The following is a 17,238-nucleotide window of genomic DNA, read 5'->3' on the forward strand; positions in this document are numbered from 1 at the left end:
TATTCGATTGACATGAATTTTATTTATTCGCAAGATAATCTTGTGGCATTACATTTTAAATATGATTTCTGGCATATGACCGCCACGGCTGGCTCGGATGTAGTCCAATCTGGACGTCCAATTTTCGATGACTTTTTCCAACATTTGTGACCGTATATCGGCAATAACACGGCGAATGTTGTCTTCCAAATGGTCGAGGGTTTGTGGCTTATCCGCATTGACCAATGACTTTACATAGCCCCACAGGAAGTAGTCTAGCGGTGTTAAATCACAAGATCTTGGAGGCCAATTCACAGGTCCAAAACGTGAAATTAGGCGGTCACCAAACGTGTCTTTCAATAAATCGATTGTGGCACGAACTGTGTGACTTGTTGGAACCACAGCTCCTGGACATCATGGTTGTTCAATTCAGGAATGAAAAAGTTAGTAATCATGGCTCCATACCGATCACCATTGACTGTAACGTTCTGGCCATCATCGTTTTTGAAGAAGTACGGACCAATGATTCCACCAGCCCATAAAGCGCACCAAACAGTCAGTTTTTCTGGATGTAACGGTGTTTCGACATACACTTGAGGATAAGCTTCATTCCAAATGCGGCAGTTTGGTTTGTTGACGTAGCCATTCAACCAGAAGTGCGCTTCATCGCTTAACAAAATAAAATGGACGTAGTGCGCGATACGTATTTCGCACAGAACCATTATTTTCGAAATAAAATTGCACTATCTTGCCTCGAGGAGAGTTGGCAGCTTTGAGAAAATTCTTAAAATTTTTGTGAATATTTCAATTTTTAGTTTATAATTTCTGAAATAATGGACTTATCGCTGAACTTCAGGCATATTTGTGATCTACGTAATCGTATCAATCGGAAGAATGGTACAAATTTTCCATGTTGGAATTTTCTCAAAAACAAAAAATTTTCGTTAATGGGCATAATCCGACTAGGGATTTCGTATATATGACCTTTCGAAATATTGTTTTTCTGTTCATTTCAGAACTGCAAATTCGATCAAGATGAAAATTCATTCATTCATCACGCTGTAAGATCCTAATTTCAAGCTTTATGCAAAATTTCGTGTTCATCGCTCAATCAGAACTATAAGAAATTTAAGAATGTACATTTTGACGTTTTTCATAAAACTGTCGATATCTCGAAAGTCAAGACTATTTAACTGAAGTCAAATTTGGATATTCTGTTCAAGTATGACCTCAGAGTAATAAACATAGATAGAGGGAGCATATGTCATTTTCAGTTAGCAAATTTTGTCCCCAAAATGAACTATCAAATTTGATATGAAGTTCGCGGAAATGAAAACATATCAGTGATACGATATTTCACCCAATTCGCGAGTTTCTCCACAAAGAACTCACTTTTTATGTCTCATAGTGAATCAAAGTTTCATATTAAATCAAAATATATATCATTAGTATGTCAAATTCTAGAAAGGGCAGCAAATTTAAGAGGTGCCCGGGCTATTTGGGGGGGAAAAACGTTCCCCCACTTCCCCCAACCTGGATCCGCGCTTGCCGATGACACTAGGAGATCAAAAGTTGCCGAAATTGTCGTAAAAAAAAGCCATCTAATGATGCAATATTATACTGGGTGAACCATTTGAAATGAGGAAGTAGTAGTCTGTTGCCAATATAACCGAAAGTTTTAGAGATCTGAAAATATTTTAGAGAGAAAGATCATTGTTTCAAACCCCAATATGCAAATTTTCAGCACAAAATTATGATTAGTTTTCATAAACGTCTAATAGGGCATCGCGGTGAATCACCCTGTATAACTGGTGACGTAACATTTTTTCTTATGATTTTTGTGAAATCAAAAATCAAGTCGATATTTTTCGACTTAAATTTTGAATATCGCCCAGATTGATTAAAAAATTATAATCCCTTGTGTAAAAACTGCAACATGTTCCATTAATTCCTATTCAGGTATTTCCAGAATTTCAAAATGAACAATTCAAATGTTCGTCTCGCGTGATCATAAGTATCCATTCGCTGATTGCCGCGTGAAAAAAATCTCTTCTTAAAGTACGTGGGATCGATGTCAACCAGAGAAATATACACTTCACTCTTCATAGGCGCACGGTCATGTCTTTCTGTTTTCCGATGGACTAAAGGTTGGCAGTTTATTTGCCATTTATACCGCAATACATGCGTGTTAGTTGGGCACAAATTATAAATGATCACGAACCAGTGGTTTACTAATCAATATGATGACGCATAAACGGGTAATACCCTTCATTTTGCGTCAATAGTTTTGGAATTAATATTCATACGAAAGGGGACAACGCGCAAAGGGTGATTCACAAACGAAAAAAAAATTGAGCTTGAATGGAAATTTTTAAATTCTACATGTTATACATAATGTGAAAGTAATGACGAGAATTCAGGAGATTTTATGTGCCAATTGCTCGTACCATAGATAGAGGGAGTATACGCAATTTTTCTTGTCCCCAACATGGTTAGATTACGTTGTCGGAATGTGATATATTTTCAAATCCACAATTTTACTATATCGTTATGGTTGTATATTATATTGAATGAAATATATTTATTTGAGTGATTTCCGATTGAATATGCAAATTTGAATATTTGGAATCTGATATTTTTCCTAATTGCCGAATTTATAATAATCAGAATATTTATTATTTTCCGTATCTACCTGCTGAAATCCAAGGTTTGCCAACCTTTGCTCTCCTAGTGTCATCGGTTGTTTCACGACGTTTGGCGCGCTTGAAGTTTGTTTTCTGAATTTCTGACATATTTAGGTATTTTTTCAATATATTTTGAGTTAATACAGAACTTTGATTCACTATGACACATAAGAAGTGCCTTCTTTGTGGGAAAACTTGGGAATGGAGAGAAATATCCTATCACTGATATGTTTTCATTTCCGCGCGCTTCATGTCAAATTTGATAGTTCATGTTGGGGACAAAATTTGCTCACTGAGCAAATCTAAATAGTGGGTTATCCATGTCGTGGTCCGGATTCCACAGCCCTGTTTCAATGACATATGTCAAACAAAACTGTCATTCAGAGCCCCATATGTTTAGTTGAAGGTCAACCATTTAACAATATGGTTCGTTTATCAACTGTTGAAAGTTTGAAAATTGTGAAAACTTACTACAAAAATAATGATTCTGTAGTAGGTACGTTTCCTGTATTACGAGCAAATTATGGTCGACATAATCATCATGTATATTTGGTAAGACAGTGAAAAATCCTCAGAGACTGGATCTGTTATAGATTTGTCAAGTCCCATACATCATCAAAATGCTCGCTCGACCAAAAATGTTGCTGCTGTAAGTGAAAATGTTGAAGATGATTCAAATTTATACATTCCTCGACGCGCACAACATTTGGGCCTTGCTTACGGCACGCTATGTCGTATTTTTCATCTGAATTTTCATCTCCATCCTTATAAGGTTCAGTAAACACAAGACCAAAGGCAGCTGACCATAGAATGCGTAGTACATATGCCTATTGGGAGCTTGAACAACATTCTTCAGAGACCAAGCACATTTTTCACTAGGTGGTTATGGAAACAAGCAAAATTGTCGCAGTGAAAATCCTCATGTAACTGCTGATAGACCCTAAGATCCACAAAAAACAACTGCATGATGTGAAATTGGTCTGGTGGAGTGATTGGCCAGTACTTATTTGAGAATGAAGAAGGTGTCACTCAAACCGTCAATTGTAATCGCTTTGGCCAAATGATTACCAATTTTTTTGACCTGAAATTAATTAAATGGAATTGGAAGATATGTGGTTCCAGCAAGATGGTGAAACAACACGTTTCGGTGGTGTAAATTGTCCACCAAGACATTGTGATTTATTGCTTTTGGCTTTTTCTTTTGTGAGGTTATGCGAATGATCGCATAGAATACTATACCGAATAAACAACATTTCTTTGTTATCTCAAATTTTAGAATTAATTTTAATTAATATTTGGAATATTCGGTTTTAAATTTCGATTTGCATGCACGTTGTCAAATGGTGAAATAAAGAAAAACACTTCAACTATAAATTTTAATTGAAATTTTCTTTTTTCAAATGGTAAAAGGGTTTCTGTTGGAACATGGTTGAAATGATAATTTCTAACGACGTTTCAAAGATCACAGAGCCGCAAAGTAGGGTTAATCTTGGGACTTTCAAAATCCTTCTAGATTTGAATCCTTTCATAAGACGCAGCAAGAACACCGACAAAACGACCAAGCTCTGTCCTTCCAGTTTTACATCGTTGACAAAAACTTCCAGTCGCTTTTCCGGATGTTGAGATTAAGCGATTACTGCCGAACTCAAAGAGAATTCGTGATATCTGTCTAATTCTAATTATACTCTATGAAAGTCAGTAATTAACAGAGTGGTCGCTCACAGTCAGTTAATTTTGCAAATTGAAATTAATTAGTGCGTCAAGTTTTTCTGATTGTTCAGGGTCGAAAAGTTGAACGGAATGGGAAAATAATAAAATTGGAGAGGAAAAGTCTGAAGTCCAAAGTAACTGCGAATTATCATCGCGTTGGTTATGAAATTTTGTGATGAAATTAGGAATTTTCTTCGGTATTTTACATGGTTTACTAATTTTCAGGCGCTTGTTCCAGTGGAAAATTTTGTTGAAATATCTGTGATTTTCGACTAATTTGTTGGTGATGAATTCGACGATATACAAAATGTTTTGAAACTTTAAGATTTTCAGAGTAGGTTCAGAGCCCGAATACATCGGCTGAGTTCGTTGATGGGCAAAATACGTGATATCGTTTTACAGGGTGTTCCTAAATTGGAGGCCAACACAAAAATGACAGATTCCTCGAATCATTTGAAGAAAAAAAGTCCTACAAACATGATCCAGCAACGCTTTGTTTTCGAGATGCAGAGTGTTCAAGTTTGATTTTTTAAAGTTTTTTTTTCATAGCACCTTCTCTCCACATAAAATTTAACTCAAATTTGGCATAGATATTCCATCATGTGATGTGGTTGCTTCTTTTCTCCAGAACTTTTTTTTGGACCTCTAGTAGTTTAGAAAAATGTGGAAAGAACCTTTGGTTTCTACATTTTTTGGATTCTTTTAGTTTTGTCGTATCTTCTACAGATTTCTTGAAAAAAATTTCAAACAATTTTCTAGTAATCCTCAGAAAAATCCAAACTGTTATATAAAGATTCAGAAAGTGAGCTGAAATGAATAAATTAATTATAAGTTTTGCTACTTATTTAGCCAATCTGTAGCGAAACTTAATGAAAATTGATAAACTGGTGTAATCATCACAAAAGGTGGACTACAAAAAACACCCTGTATCTCGAAAGCAAAGCATTCGCGGGATTTATAGGACTTTTTTATCTTGAAATTAGCCAAGGAATCTCCCATTTTTTTGGACCTCAAATTTAGGAACACCCTGTATGGTATTTTGTTTTCCCAGCAATACAAAAAAATCCATCCAACCGAACTGAAAATTGCAAAATAGTGAAAGGAATGTTCAGTTGTGTATATTTTATGATAGAAACAGTAAACAATTTTTTTTTTTAACGAACAATTTTTTCTGTTGTTGATACTAACCATGGTTTCAATAAATTGTGACAAGGCGCTTTGTTTGTGAAAGAGAATTTTTTCTTTTGCTGAGGACGTTTTTTTCAACACTTCGAATCCAATAACGTTATATAGTATTTACCTTTGACGGTTTTACCTTCATTGAAATAGTTAAGGAACAATAAAGCTTGCACGTCCCAAAATACGGATGCCATAACCTTGACAGCTGATGTTTGAGATTTTAGACAGCTTTCAACACAGCTACTTATTTTTTTGACAAAGGAGTGTAAAGACGAATCCACGTTTTATCCACTGTCATATATCTAAGCAAAAATTCCTCTTCATTCCGTTTAAACAGCGTTTGGAATCGACAATAGTTAATCAACGTATAAAATAAACCAAAATGAGAGGCCCACTCTAATAAAACGTTTTCTGTCCTTATTTAGTTTCCGCTAGTTTGAGGGAGATCTCACATATTCTGCATTTAAAAACGTATATGAATGAACATTGTTCCTTTTTAATTAGTTGAGATATACTGTGACGCATAGGGAACAATAAACCTCGGTTTAAATTTAAAACTACCCAAATTGCGCTTCCGCCATTTTGCAACCACATAAACAGTCTATTGTGTGTTAATGAAAAATTTCATTCTACATACATATATGCTTCAGCGGGATCTTGAGAGATATTTTCATTACTGTTGCTGAAAAATGTTCTAACCTGATTTGAATTTCAATGAATTCATCAAAAAGAATATCAAAAAAGTCATCAATAAGAGTGACCAGGAGGTTTTACACTAATTACGTTTGCTTGTAACGGGTGTTTTTTTTCGAGGTCTATAACTTTGAGTTGGCATTACTGTTCAAGATGGCGACCGATTTAACAGCTGTCAAATGATTTATTCTCAGTTTGGTTTGGCAATTCATTAAGAATAGGCTCCCGCCTGAACAACGCTTGCAAATAGTGCAATTTTATTTCGAAAATAATGGTTCTGTGCGGAATACGTATCGCGCATTACGTCCATTTTATTTTGTTTAGCGATGAAGCGCACTTCTGGTTGAATGTCTAGGTTAACAAACAAAACTGCCGCATTTGGAGTGAAGCTAATCCTCAAGTGTATGTCGAAACACCGTTACATCCAGAAAAACTGACTGTTTGGTGCGCTTTATGGGCTGGTGGAAACATTGGTCCGTACTTCTTCAAAAACGATGATGGCCAGAATGTTACAGTCAATGGTGATCGGTATAGAGCCATGATTACTAACTTTTTCATTCCTGAATTGAACAACCATGATGTCCAGGAGCTGTGGTTCCAACAAGACGGCGCAACATGTCACACAGCTGGTGCCACAATCGATTTATTGAAAGACAAGTTTGGTGACCGCTAATTTCACGTTTTGGACCTGTGAATTGGCCTCCAAGATCTTGTGATTTAACACCGCTAGACTACTTTCTGTGGGGCTATGTAAAGTCATTGGTCTATGCGGATAAGCCACAAACCCTTGTCCATTTGGAAGACAACATTCGCCGTGTTATTGCCGATATATGGCCACAAATGTTGTAAAATTCATGTCAATCGAATAATCCATCGTTGTTTTATTGCAATTTGAAGTTCTATAGCTCTAAAAAAAACAACCTTTATGAATCTGGCATAAACAAATCATATTCAATTTTATCGATATTGTACGATAAACTACTCTGTAAATTCCAATTCTACGGTCATTATCTCGAAAATAACCTATTACATAAGAAAGAAAAACCTAACCTAACCTAACCTATTACATACGAAAGAAAATGAGAGATTCCATTTTAAGAAAAAAACCCTATAGATATGGGCCTCCAGAAGATTTGTTTTCTGGATACAGAGTGTTTCTTGTAGTCCATTTTTTTTGTGATGATTATCCCTCGAATCTTCATTAATCTTCGCTACAGATTGGGTAAATAAGTAGGTACTAAAATTTATCTTTAAAACAATTTGGATTTTCCTGAGGTTTACTAGAGAATTGTTTGAAATTTTATTTCTCGAAATCGTATCTGTTATAGGATAAATCTGCTAGAAACTAAAAAGTGTAGTACTGGACCAAAGGTTCTTTTTACATTTTTCTTAACTACCAGTGGTCCAAAAATTCACCCTGTAGATTTGAATTGAAAATAAGCATATCACACTTCAAATTGGAATATCTGTGCCAAATTTAAGTTGAAAAAACTTTAACACCCTTCATCTCTAAAACTAAGCGTTTGCGGGCTCATGTTTATAGGACTTTTTATCTCAAAATGATCCGAGAAATCTGTCATTTTCATTAATACCTTCAATTTAGGAACACTCGGTTCAATGCACTGCATTCACTCTACGATGGATTCAATTCAGACTCAGAACTCAATGCTCCCATCGTTATATAGAAATATACAGGAGATGGAAAATAGAAATGAACACTTTTTAGTGGCAATAAAAGCCAATGAACGGGCAAAAATCACGGGCAATTTTTATTTCGCTGTCGGCAACACGGTGGTAAAATTTGCATAGTAAAACTGAGTTGTAAAGTTTTTCTTGGTGTTTTCCGGGCTCAGATGAAATGCATCGATACGTCGAAGATGGACAGGTTCCTGAACTTCCAAACAAGGGTTCGGCGACGGTCAAACCACATTGGGAGAAATGGGAAAAAATAACAGTGGTGATCAACTTTATAATTTCAAGAGAAGATTTATCGAATCTGTGGTTCGAATTGTCCTCATCGTTGACAAGCAAAATATTGGTATAGACCTCAGAATAATAAACATAGATAGAGGGAGCATAGGTATGTCATTTTCAGCATGCGAATTTGGTCCCCAACATGAACTATCAAATTTGACTTGAAGCGCGCGGAGATGAAAACATATCAGTGATACTATATTTCACTCAATTCGCGAGTTTCTCCACAAAGATCGCACTTCTTATGTCCCATAATGAATCAACGTTTCATATTAACTCAAAATATATTGAAATAAATACCTGAATATATCATAAATTCAGAAAACAAACTTCAAGCGCGCCAAACGCTGTGAAACAACCGATGTCACTAAAAGAGCAAAAGTTGCCAAACCTTGGATTTCAGCAGGTAGATACAGAAAATAATAAATATTCTGCTTATTATAAATTCGACAATTAGGAAAAATATCAGATTCCAAATATTCAAATTTGTATATTCAATCGGGAATCACTCAAATAAATATATTTCATTCAATATAAATATACATTCATAACGATATAGTAAAATTGTGGATTTGAAAATATATCACAATCCGACAACGTAATCTAACCATGTTGGAGACAAGTAAAAATTGCGTATACTTCCTCTATCTATGTTTATTATTCTATGGGTCAATCGATGCTCAAAACCCCCACCAAATAGAGACACGTTGAGGATGGAAAGGCTTTCCAAAAATCATCCTTGGATTTTCCAAATGCGACAATTCTGCTTATTGACGTAGACTACAAAGTAAAAATGGACCTCATCACTGAAGATGATTTCTCGATGAAAATCCGGATCTATTTAATGTACTTCAAGGATCCAATCAACGAAAGTAGAAAAATGCTGATGATCGACCGGATTTAGTTCTTGTGTTAAGTGAATTTTAAAAATCTTGAGAGGGATTACCACCACGTGGCTTTTCGCTTATTAAACTTTGGAAACCTACGAAATTGTACATTCACTTCATCTTCTTTCTTTTTTCGAAGCAAATAAGTAGAGGGCAGCACTGTACGACGGTCGATTATTTTTTTTCAAAATCATAGTTTTACCTCTAATGATTTTTGGTAGGTTTTTATTGACGAATATTTTAAAAATATATCAGAGCTTCGTACATTGTACATATCGTCAATTTTTTTACGAAAAACGAAAAGTTACCAATTTTTTTTCATTTGCAAATTAAAAATATTCACTTTCTACAATGTCGATATGTTTGGGGAAATTATGTGAAGACCCCATAAAAATCGGTGATTTGTAAGAAGAAATATCTCTAATTTCGTTTTGAACTAAACAGACACGTGTTGGTGTTTCCTTGTTAGACCTATGCAAATCAGCGTTCAATGTCATTTTTAGGAATACCCAATTCCTTAGATCGACGAGAAACATGTTAACCAGGGTTTTCGTCAATACCAAGGGCTACAACTGCAATATCCTGAATTTTAGCCTGTATCGTTAAATTTTTAGTGATGGATTGAGTATTTTTCTTTTTTCAAATGTCAAAAGCCTTGTGCCATCTGAATCCAGTTTCCAGCTACTCTTTTTATATCGTCTGTCCTCTACTTCTATATGCTTCATGTCTAGGTCTCCACTCTCCACTCCACAAGTCTCTTCGTCCACCTTCCATCATTCAGCTAGAGTAAAGGGAGGCTTTCGTTCAGCAGTGGACAGGATAAGCTTTATGATGATGAAATGTCAAAAGATGAGAAATATTCAAAAGTGACAGCTTCCCAAATAGCGTGCTATTGGAAATGAAACCTCTTATTCGATAACTCTTTATACAGGGTGTCCCGTAAAGACCACGTCAAACCGAGGGAGAATCAAAAGGTAACCCACCTGCTATGACAAAATTCCCATTATAAAAGTCTAACCGTTTGCGAGATATATTTTTTTTTTTTGAAAATAATGAATAATAAACAATTGCCATTGTTCACTAAGTAATGCAATATCGAAGATTTCTTAACAGAATTGACAAACTTGATTTTGTCAGAAACGTACCCATTTGGATAAAAACAGCCATATCTTTTTTCTTTGAATAACAAATGACTTGTGTGATACCTCTTTGAAATCACTACAAAATAGACAATTTATTGGTGTAATGTGCAGCAGTAGCTCGGTACATTTTTTTTCCACTACGATGGGGTAAACTTCATGAACAAAATAATCTACTACCAAAATTTCCAATACATAGATTTCTCATAGCCCCCCTTTAAAATGTTCGGAGGATGTTTTTAATGTAAACGTTGAAATCATTCTTCAGCAATATTTTACTGAAAAAATTAACCAAAAATATGTAAAATTGTACCAACCGTAAGAACAAAACTATTGAAAGGGGCAAAAATTATTTTCAAAAAAAAAAAAATATCTCGAAAACGGTAAGACTTTTATAATGGGAATTTTGTCATAGCAGGTGGGTTATCCTTTGATCTACATTCTCCCTCGGTTTGACGTGGTCTTTACAGGACACCCTGTATAGCTCCATTCAATTTTCTTGGATTATCCAACAATTTTTGAAAACCTACATTTCAACCCAGTAGCTTTCCAAGGAACAAACAATGTCTGAAACGTTTCTAGGTTTCTAAAACCTGTTAGGTCCTACCATAACATAATCCTAACTAATACTATGACAGTTTATCATAAAGAGATTATAAAGGGTGCCATACACTCCAGGACCTAACCGTAACCAACCTTTGTTTCCACTACTCAAATTTCAAAACCCCCCTCCCTCCAATTCACGGCCCTGAATGAACACTATATAATTGCGTAATAATTCCATAATTCCCCTAAACTCTCAACTCCCGAACGACCGATCTACTCTGCATTTAATCAGGTCTAGTCTGACGCTCTAATTTCATGACAAATTCTGCACCTAATTGGATCTCGTCGACATACCCGATGGTGTTTCCAATTCAATTTGGTCAATCAGATTGGATTTATCGTGTTGCAGTATCCGGTCGGACAGAAACGAACGAAACAGGGATGTTTGCAAATCGAATAATTCGGATGCGGCATATAATTATGCAATTTTGGACAGGAGTAATGAGACTGTTTTATTTTTCAAATTTGCGCGCTCTGCGTATGTTTGGTATTATTAGGTTGTTACGTTGGTATGTACGTTGTGACCAACTGACATTTACTTTGCTAGGTTATAAATTGCAACGTTTCGAGTCTCTAAAAATGACGCAGGCCAAAAAATAGTAAAAAGGAATTGGTGCTCAAAATCTAACAACTGATTACCACAGGGAAACAGCTATTTTGGTGTCGATGTTCTTTGCAATTAATCTATTTCAATTTGATGTCCTGAATTCAAATAACGTTTACATTTTTACCTAGGAGCTCAAATTTTCAAAATATACAATTTTAGGGAAATAAAGGGTGTTTTTTTTAGAGCGATAGAACTTTAAATTGCAATAAAACAACGATGGATTATTCGATTGACATGAATTTTATTTATCCGCAAGATAATCGTGTGGCATTACATTTTAAATATGATTTCTGGCTCGGATGTAGTCCAATCTGAACGTCCACTTTTCGATGATTTTTTCCAACATTTGTGGCCGTATATCGGCAATAACACGGCGAATGTTGTCTTCCAAATGGTCAATTGTTTGTGGCTTATCCGCATAGACCAATGACTTTACATAGCCCCACAGAAAGTAGTCTAGCGGTGTTAAATCACAAGATCTTGGAGGCCGATTCACAGGTCCAAAACGTGAAATTAGGCGGTCACCAAACGTATCTTTCAATAAATCTATTGTGGCACGAGCTGTGTGACATGTTACGCCGTCTGGTTGGAATCACAGCTTCTGGACATCATGGTTGTTCAATTCAGGAATGAAAAAGTTAGTAATCATGGCTCTATACCGATCACCATTTTCAAATAAAAAAAAAAAGAAGTACGGACCAATGATTCCACCAGCCAATAAAGTGCACCAAACAATCAGTTTTTCTGGATGTAACGGTGTTTCGACATACACTTGAGGATTAGCTTCACTCCAAATGCAGCAGTTTTGTTTGTTGACGTAGCCATTCAACCAGAAGTGCGCTAAAAAAAGTAAGTGCGCGATACGTATTCCGCACAGAACCATTATTTTCGAAATAAAATTGCACTATTTGCAAGCGTTGTTCAGGCGTGAGTCTATTCATGATAAATTGCCAAATCAAACTGAGAATAAATCACTTGACAACTGTTAAATCGGTCGCCATCTTGAACAATAATGCCAACTTAAAGTTATATACCTCGAAAAAAACACCCGTTATATCAATTTGATGTCCTGAATTCAAATAACGTATTCATTTTTACCTAGGAGCTCAAATTTTCAAGATTTGTTTTCTAGATACAGGGGGTTGCAGCCCGCTGGCCCCACCTTGGGTGCCATAATGGTTTATCGAATATTTATCAATCTTCGCTACATATTGGGTAAATAAGTACCAAAACTTATAATCAATTAATTCTTCATAGCTCACTTATTGGATTTTCATAGTAATTTGGATTTTCCTGAGGATTACTAGAAAATTGTTTTAAAATTTTTTTCTCGAAATCGAAAGCAGATACGACAAAACTAGCAGAAACCAAAAAGTGTATTACTGGACCAAAGTTCCTTCTACATTTTTCTAAACTGCCTATGGTCCACCAAAAAAAAATTCTGGAGGAAAGAAGTGGGCACTGTACCAGAAAAAATATCACCCTTCAGATTTGCATTGAAAAGTAGCATATCACATGATGAAAACTTTGAAGGGGATTATCTATGGCGAATTCAAGTTGAATTTCTTGTGAATGGAAGGTGCTATGAGGAAAAAAACTTGAAAAAAATCAAACTTTAACATCCTGTATCTCGAAAACCATAGTGTTTGCGGGCCCAGGACTAAAGGACTCTTTCTCTTAATATGATCCAAGAAATCTTTCTTTTTCATTTGTACCAACCATTTAGGACATCCTGTATAGTGCATATGTATCCATTCTCTATATATAAAATACAACTTTCGTATAATATTCGTTAGAGAACCTCTTTTCATAATTGTTGAATGTAGGTACTCCAATTTCAAAGGAAGATACGAAAAATGAATTGATATCGCATGAATTCAAGCTCAGTGTATATAAAAGAGAGAAGAAACTTAATCTGAGATAAAATGATACAGAGAGTCAAGATTTTTCTGACTAGAGGATAGCGGTATTGAAACAGTATCATCGGAAGTAACCAAACAGAAAACTCTTTTTCCAGCAATCGACAATCGTAAAGGACCTTCATTTAAATTCCAATTTCTATTGGAAAAGTAATCACTTGAATATTTATAGCTGATTACGTTCGATTTCCACTTTTTTCAAGAGATAAAATTCACGTGGGTACTTGTCGTTGAATAGACAGTTGCAGTCCTGCATCGATTTTCCAATATGCCCGTTGATTAGCAGCGCAACAAAGCAACTTTTTTTCCGATACTACATCTGGGCCAGATGTTTCTAGCCAGTAAAGCTGAAAATTCTAAGCGGAGGTTCTGAGGTTTTGGCGCTTCATGAGGGCAAAGTTATCGTTAGGAGAGTCTGGTATAACTACACCCTGGGGAAATACAAAGTGAAGCTTGCCTTTGTTCTCTCTGAGATAAGCGAAAATATTCTTTCAGGATGCATCAAACCATAACGAAATAGAGGCGTCGGATTGTTGTAATTAACTGAAATTTGATGAAGTCGTCCTTCGTCAAAATTTGAATTTTTGACCTAGATGGTATACAAAATATAACGGGTGTTTTTTTTCGAGGTATATAACTTTAAGTTGGCATTACTGTTCGAGATGGCGACCGATTCAACAGCTGTCAAATGATTTGTTCTCAGTTTGGTTTGGCAATTCATCATGAATAGACTCACGCCTGAACAACGCTTGCAAATAATGCAATTTTATTTCGAAAATAATGGTTCTGTGCGGAATACGTATAGCGCACTACGTCCATTTTATTTTGTTTAGCGATGAAGCGCACTTCTGGTTGAATGGCTACGTCAACAAACAAAACTGCCGCATTTGGAGTGAAGCTAATCCTCAAGTGTATGTCGAAACACCGTTACATCCAGAAAAACTGACTGTTTGGTGCACTTTATGGGCTGGTGGAATCATTGGTTCGTACTTCTTCAAAAACGATGCTGGCCAGAACGTTACAGTCAATGGTGATCGGTATAGAGCCATGATTACTAACTTTTTCATTCCTGAATTGAACAACCATGATGTCCAGGAGCTGTGGTTCCAACAAGACGGCGCAACATGTCACACAGCTCGTGCCACAATCGATTTGTTGAAAGACACGTTTGGTGACCAGGCAATTTCACGTTTTGGACCTGTGAATTGGCCTCCAAGATCTTGTGATTTAACACCGCTAGACTACTTTCTGTGGGTCTATGTAAAGTCATTGGTCTATGCGGATAAGCCACGAACCCTTGACCATTTGGAAGACAACATTCGCCGTGTTATTGCCGATATACGGCCACAAATGTTGGAAAAAGTCATCGAAAATTGGACGTCCAGATTGGACTACATCCGAGCCAACCGTGGCGGTCATATGCCAGAAATCATATTTAAAATGTAATGTCACAAGATTATCTTGCGGATAAATAAAATTCATGTCAATCGAATAATCCATCGTTGTTTTATTGCAATTTAAAGTTCTATAGCTCTAAAAAACACCCTTTACAAAGGAGTATACTGCCTGTAACACTCCACTCAATAAGTTCTACTCCTAACACGTTATATTCGTCAACACAGTCACCTTCAAATGTAATACAACGCTCCTCTCAACTTTTCAATACATTTTCTGTAGAAAGATTTGTCTTTACTTCCGAAATACGTATATTCTAAGCATTTTCCTTCGTACGTCCAATCAAGGAACATAGACATCATTTGAACGGCTTCATTGACTAGGTTGTCATCCAATCGTGGAAAGATAATCGCTTCAACAATGTTTAGAAATTGTTAAATTGTTCATAAAAATTAGTACTCATTTGTGAATACTGTGATAAAACAATTTAACAATTTCTGAATGTAGTTGAAGCGTTTATCTCTTCAAGATTAAATGACATAACCTAATAATCACAAATGACATAATAAATGTCAAAAATAAAACACAGTGTTACCATTATAATCATTTCAATATGTATCATTCCTATTGAAAAACCACTCCCAATATTTTCCGATATCAACAGAATTTGGTATAGATATCCTGTTTGTGGCTTAGATGACACATTTCACATTTTTAGTACGTTAAGCATGCGTAAGTGCTAAATCTATAGCATTCCACCAAGTCGATTTTGACGAAACTCCTTTAAGTCATCAGATTGGGTAATAGTGAAGTTTCTTATCGATATCGATAAAAAATCTAATGTTGATGTTATTTTTTCTATTTGCATGTTGTTTTTAACTCAGACGTTGATTGTAGAAGTCGTAGTCACTGCGTGTTATAATTTCGCACCAATCTCAACAATCATTCTTTACCCTACGACTAGGGCGTTTGTTTCTAGGTTCAAGAAGGGGGTCGAGAGGTAGCAGCAATGCCTCCGCCGTCTCCAACCGTTCCAGCAAGAGTCCCCCCCAAAACCAAACATCGGTGACCACGCCAATGCTGGAGAGCATCCAGGTTGAGATACAACAACCGAAATAAACAATAAGGTTCTATAAATCTAGTTAATAACATTCAAAATGATATAATTATAATTAACTATATTAGGAAACAACTTTCTACATCTAATAGAGATTTCGAAAAAAAAATTTGAACTCTTAGGAATGGTACAAAAATAATTTTGGACATGTTGTCGGTGCTATAAGAGGTATGGGAACAAGAGGAATATTCATCTTTTTCGTCGACAAAGAGATCTGCTTGTTGTTTTTCGCCACAAAGGATCCAGTGAAAAAGAACCAGACGTTTCTCTCATTAACAGAAATTGATGAGTGTTCTGCGTAGATTAAGCAACTTTTGAACGCCAAGACAAAACGCTTGGTATTCATTCCAGAGAGTTCGTTTATTCTTGCAGTTGAAGAAGAAACCTTCGATAAGTCACTTATAAAATATTCTACAACGATTATACTTGCCCTCAGCTAATTATGGTGATGTTCGGGACCAAAAATGTTGATAATTTTTCGTCCAACCATCACGTTCTAGTATGTAGTGCTCTGTTCATCAAAACTTGTACATTTTCCTCTAGTTCTTTAAGTGTATCATTTCAATTATCATCTTCTATAGTCGAAGCACATTTTGAGGTTACCTAAAGTTTAGCACAACTAACCATAGAAGTTAACGATCTCTAGATTAAAATTTACTTTGATAGCTTCACTTGATTTTAACGAATTCAGTTTGGTGGTATCAATAAAGAAAACTATTGTGATACAACCAAATAAATGCTGTGATTGAGTGTTTGAGCTTTCTGCGACTGGGGGCGACAGAAAGTATTGGGAAAACTTTCTGCCGGCTTCAGTTGTTGGCTAACCTAAAATATAATGTATATCTAATGAAGAGTTGAATCAATATGCTCACCCCTTTGTCTTAAACTGTTTTTGAGTCGAATTTGAAGCGATATAACCTGATGCTTCATAGATTTAGTGAATTTAAACACACAAACATATTGAATTTATAAGAACTATTTTCAACCTAGGCGTTGGATGATGACACAAAGCATAGGATTGCTTGCTTATATGATATACATAAATTTAATCATTTTTGAAATTGGACTGTATCTAAAACGTCTTACAATTAGCTTGTATTCTTTATACTCTTGTAACTATTGTATACCTACTTGAATTTTCACAAATTATGAATCTGTACTTGCCAAGAAACTTTTAATAAAATGCTATCAAATAAACTTTTATTCTCAACACATCCTTCTAATCCCCAAAATTAGAAAAATGTACTTACTTACCTTATCGTTTCAAACCATTCACGGCGCAAAACTCGAGAATTACAAACATTGTGACAAAATGATAGAACAATCTATTCAGGGAACAAGCACTCAAA

General features: G+C 35.6%; 1 protein-coding gene across 3 annotated transcripts in view; it reads left to right on the forward strand.

Moving 5' to 3' along the window:
• LOC123671060 overlaps positions 1-17,086 on the forward strand; it is a 106,689-nt gene extending 89,603 nt beyond the window's left edge. For 2 of the 3 annotated variants that reach the window (XM_045604717.1, XM_045604719.1), the window contains one exon: positions 15,752-17,086. In XM_045604717.1, the coding sequence (XP_045460673.1) occupies positions 15,752-15,891 (140 nt within the window). In that variant the 3' untranslated portion in view covers positions 15,892-17,086. Of the gene's footprint in view, positions 1-15,736 lie in introns of all 3 variants that reach the window. The other variant, XM_045604718.1, reaches the window with a different exon arrangement.
• Positions 17,087-17,238: the final 152 nt, after the last annotated feature.

This window comes from Harmonia axyridis, chromosome 1, assembly GCF_914767665.1.
Source record: "Harmonia axyridis chromosome 1, icHarAxyr1.1, whole genome shotgun sequence".
NCBI lineage: Eukaryota > Metazoa > Arthropoda > Insecta > Coleoptera > Coccinellidae > Harmonia > Harmonia axyridis.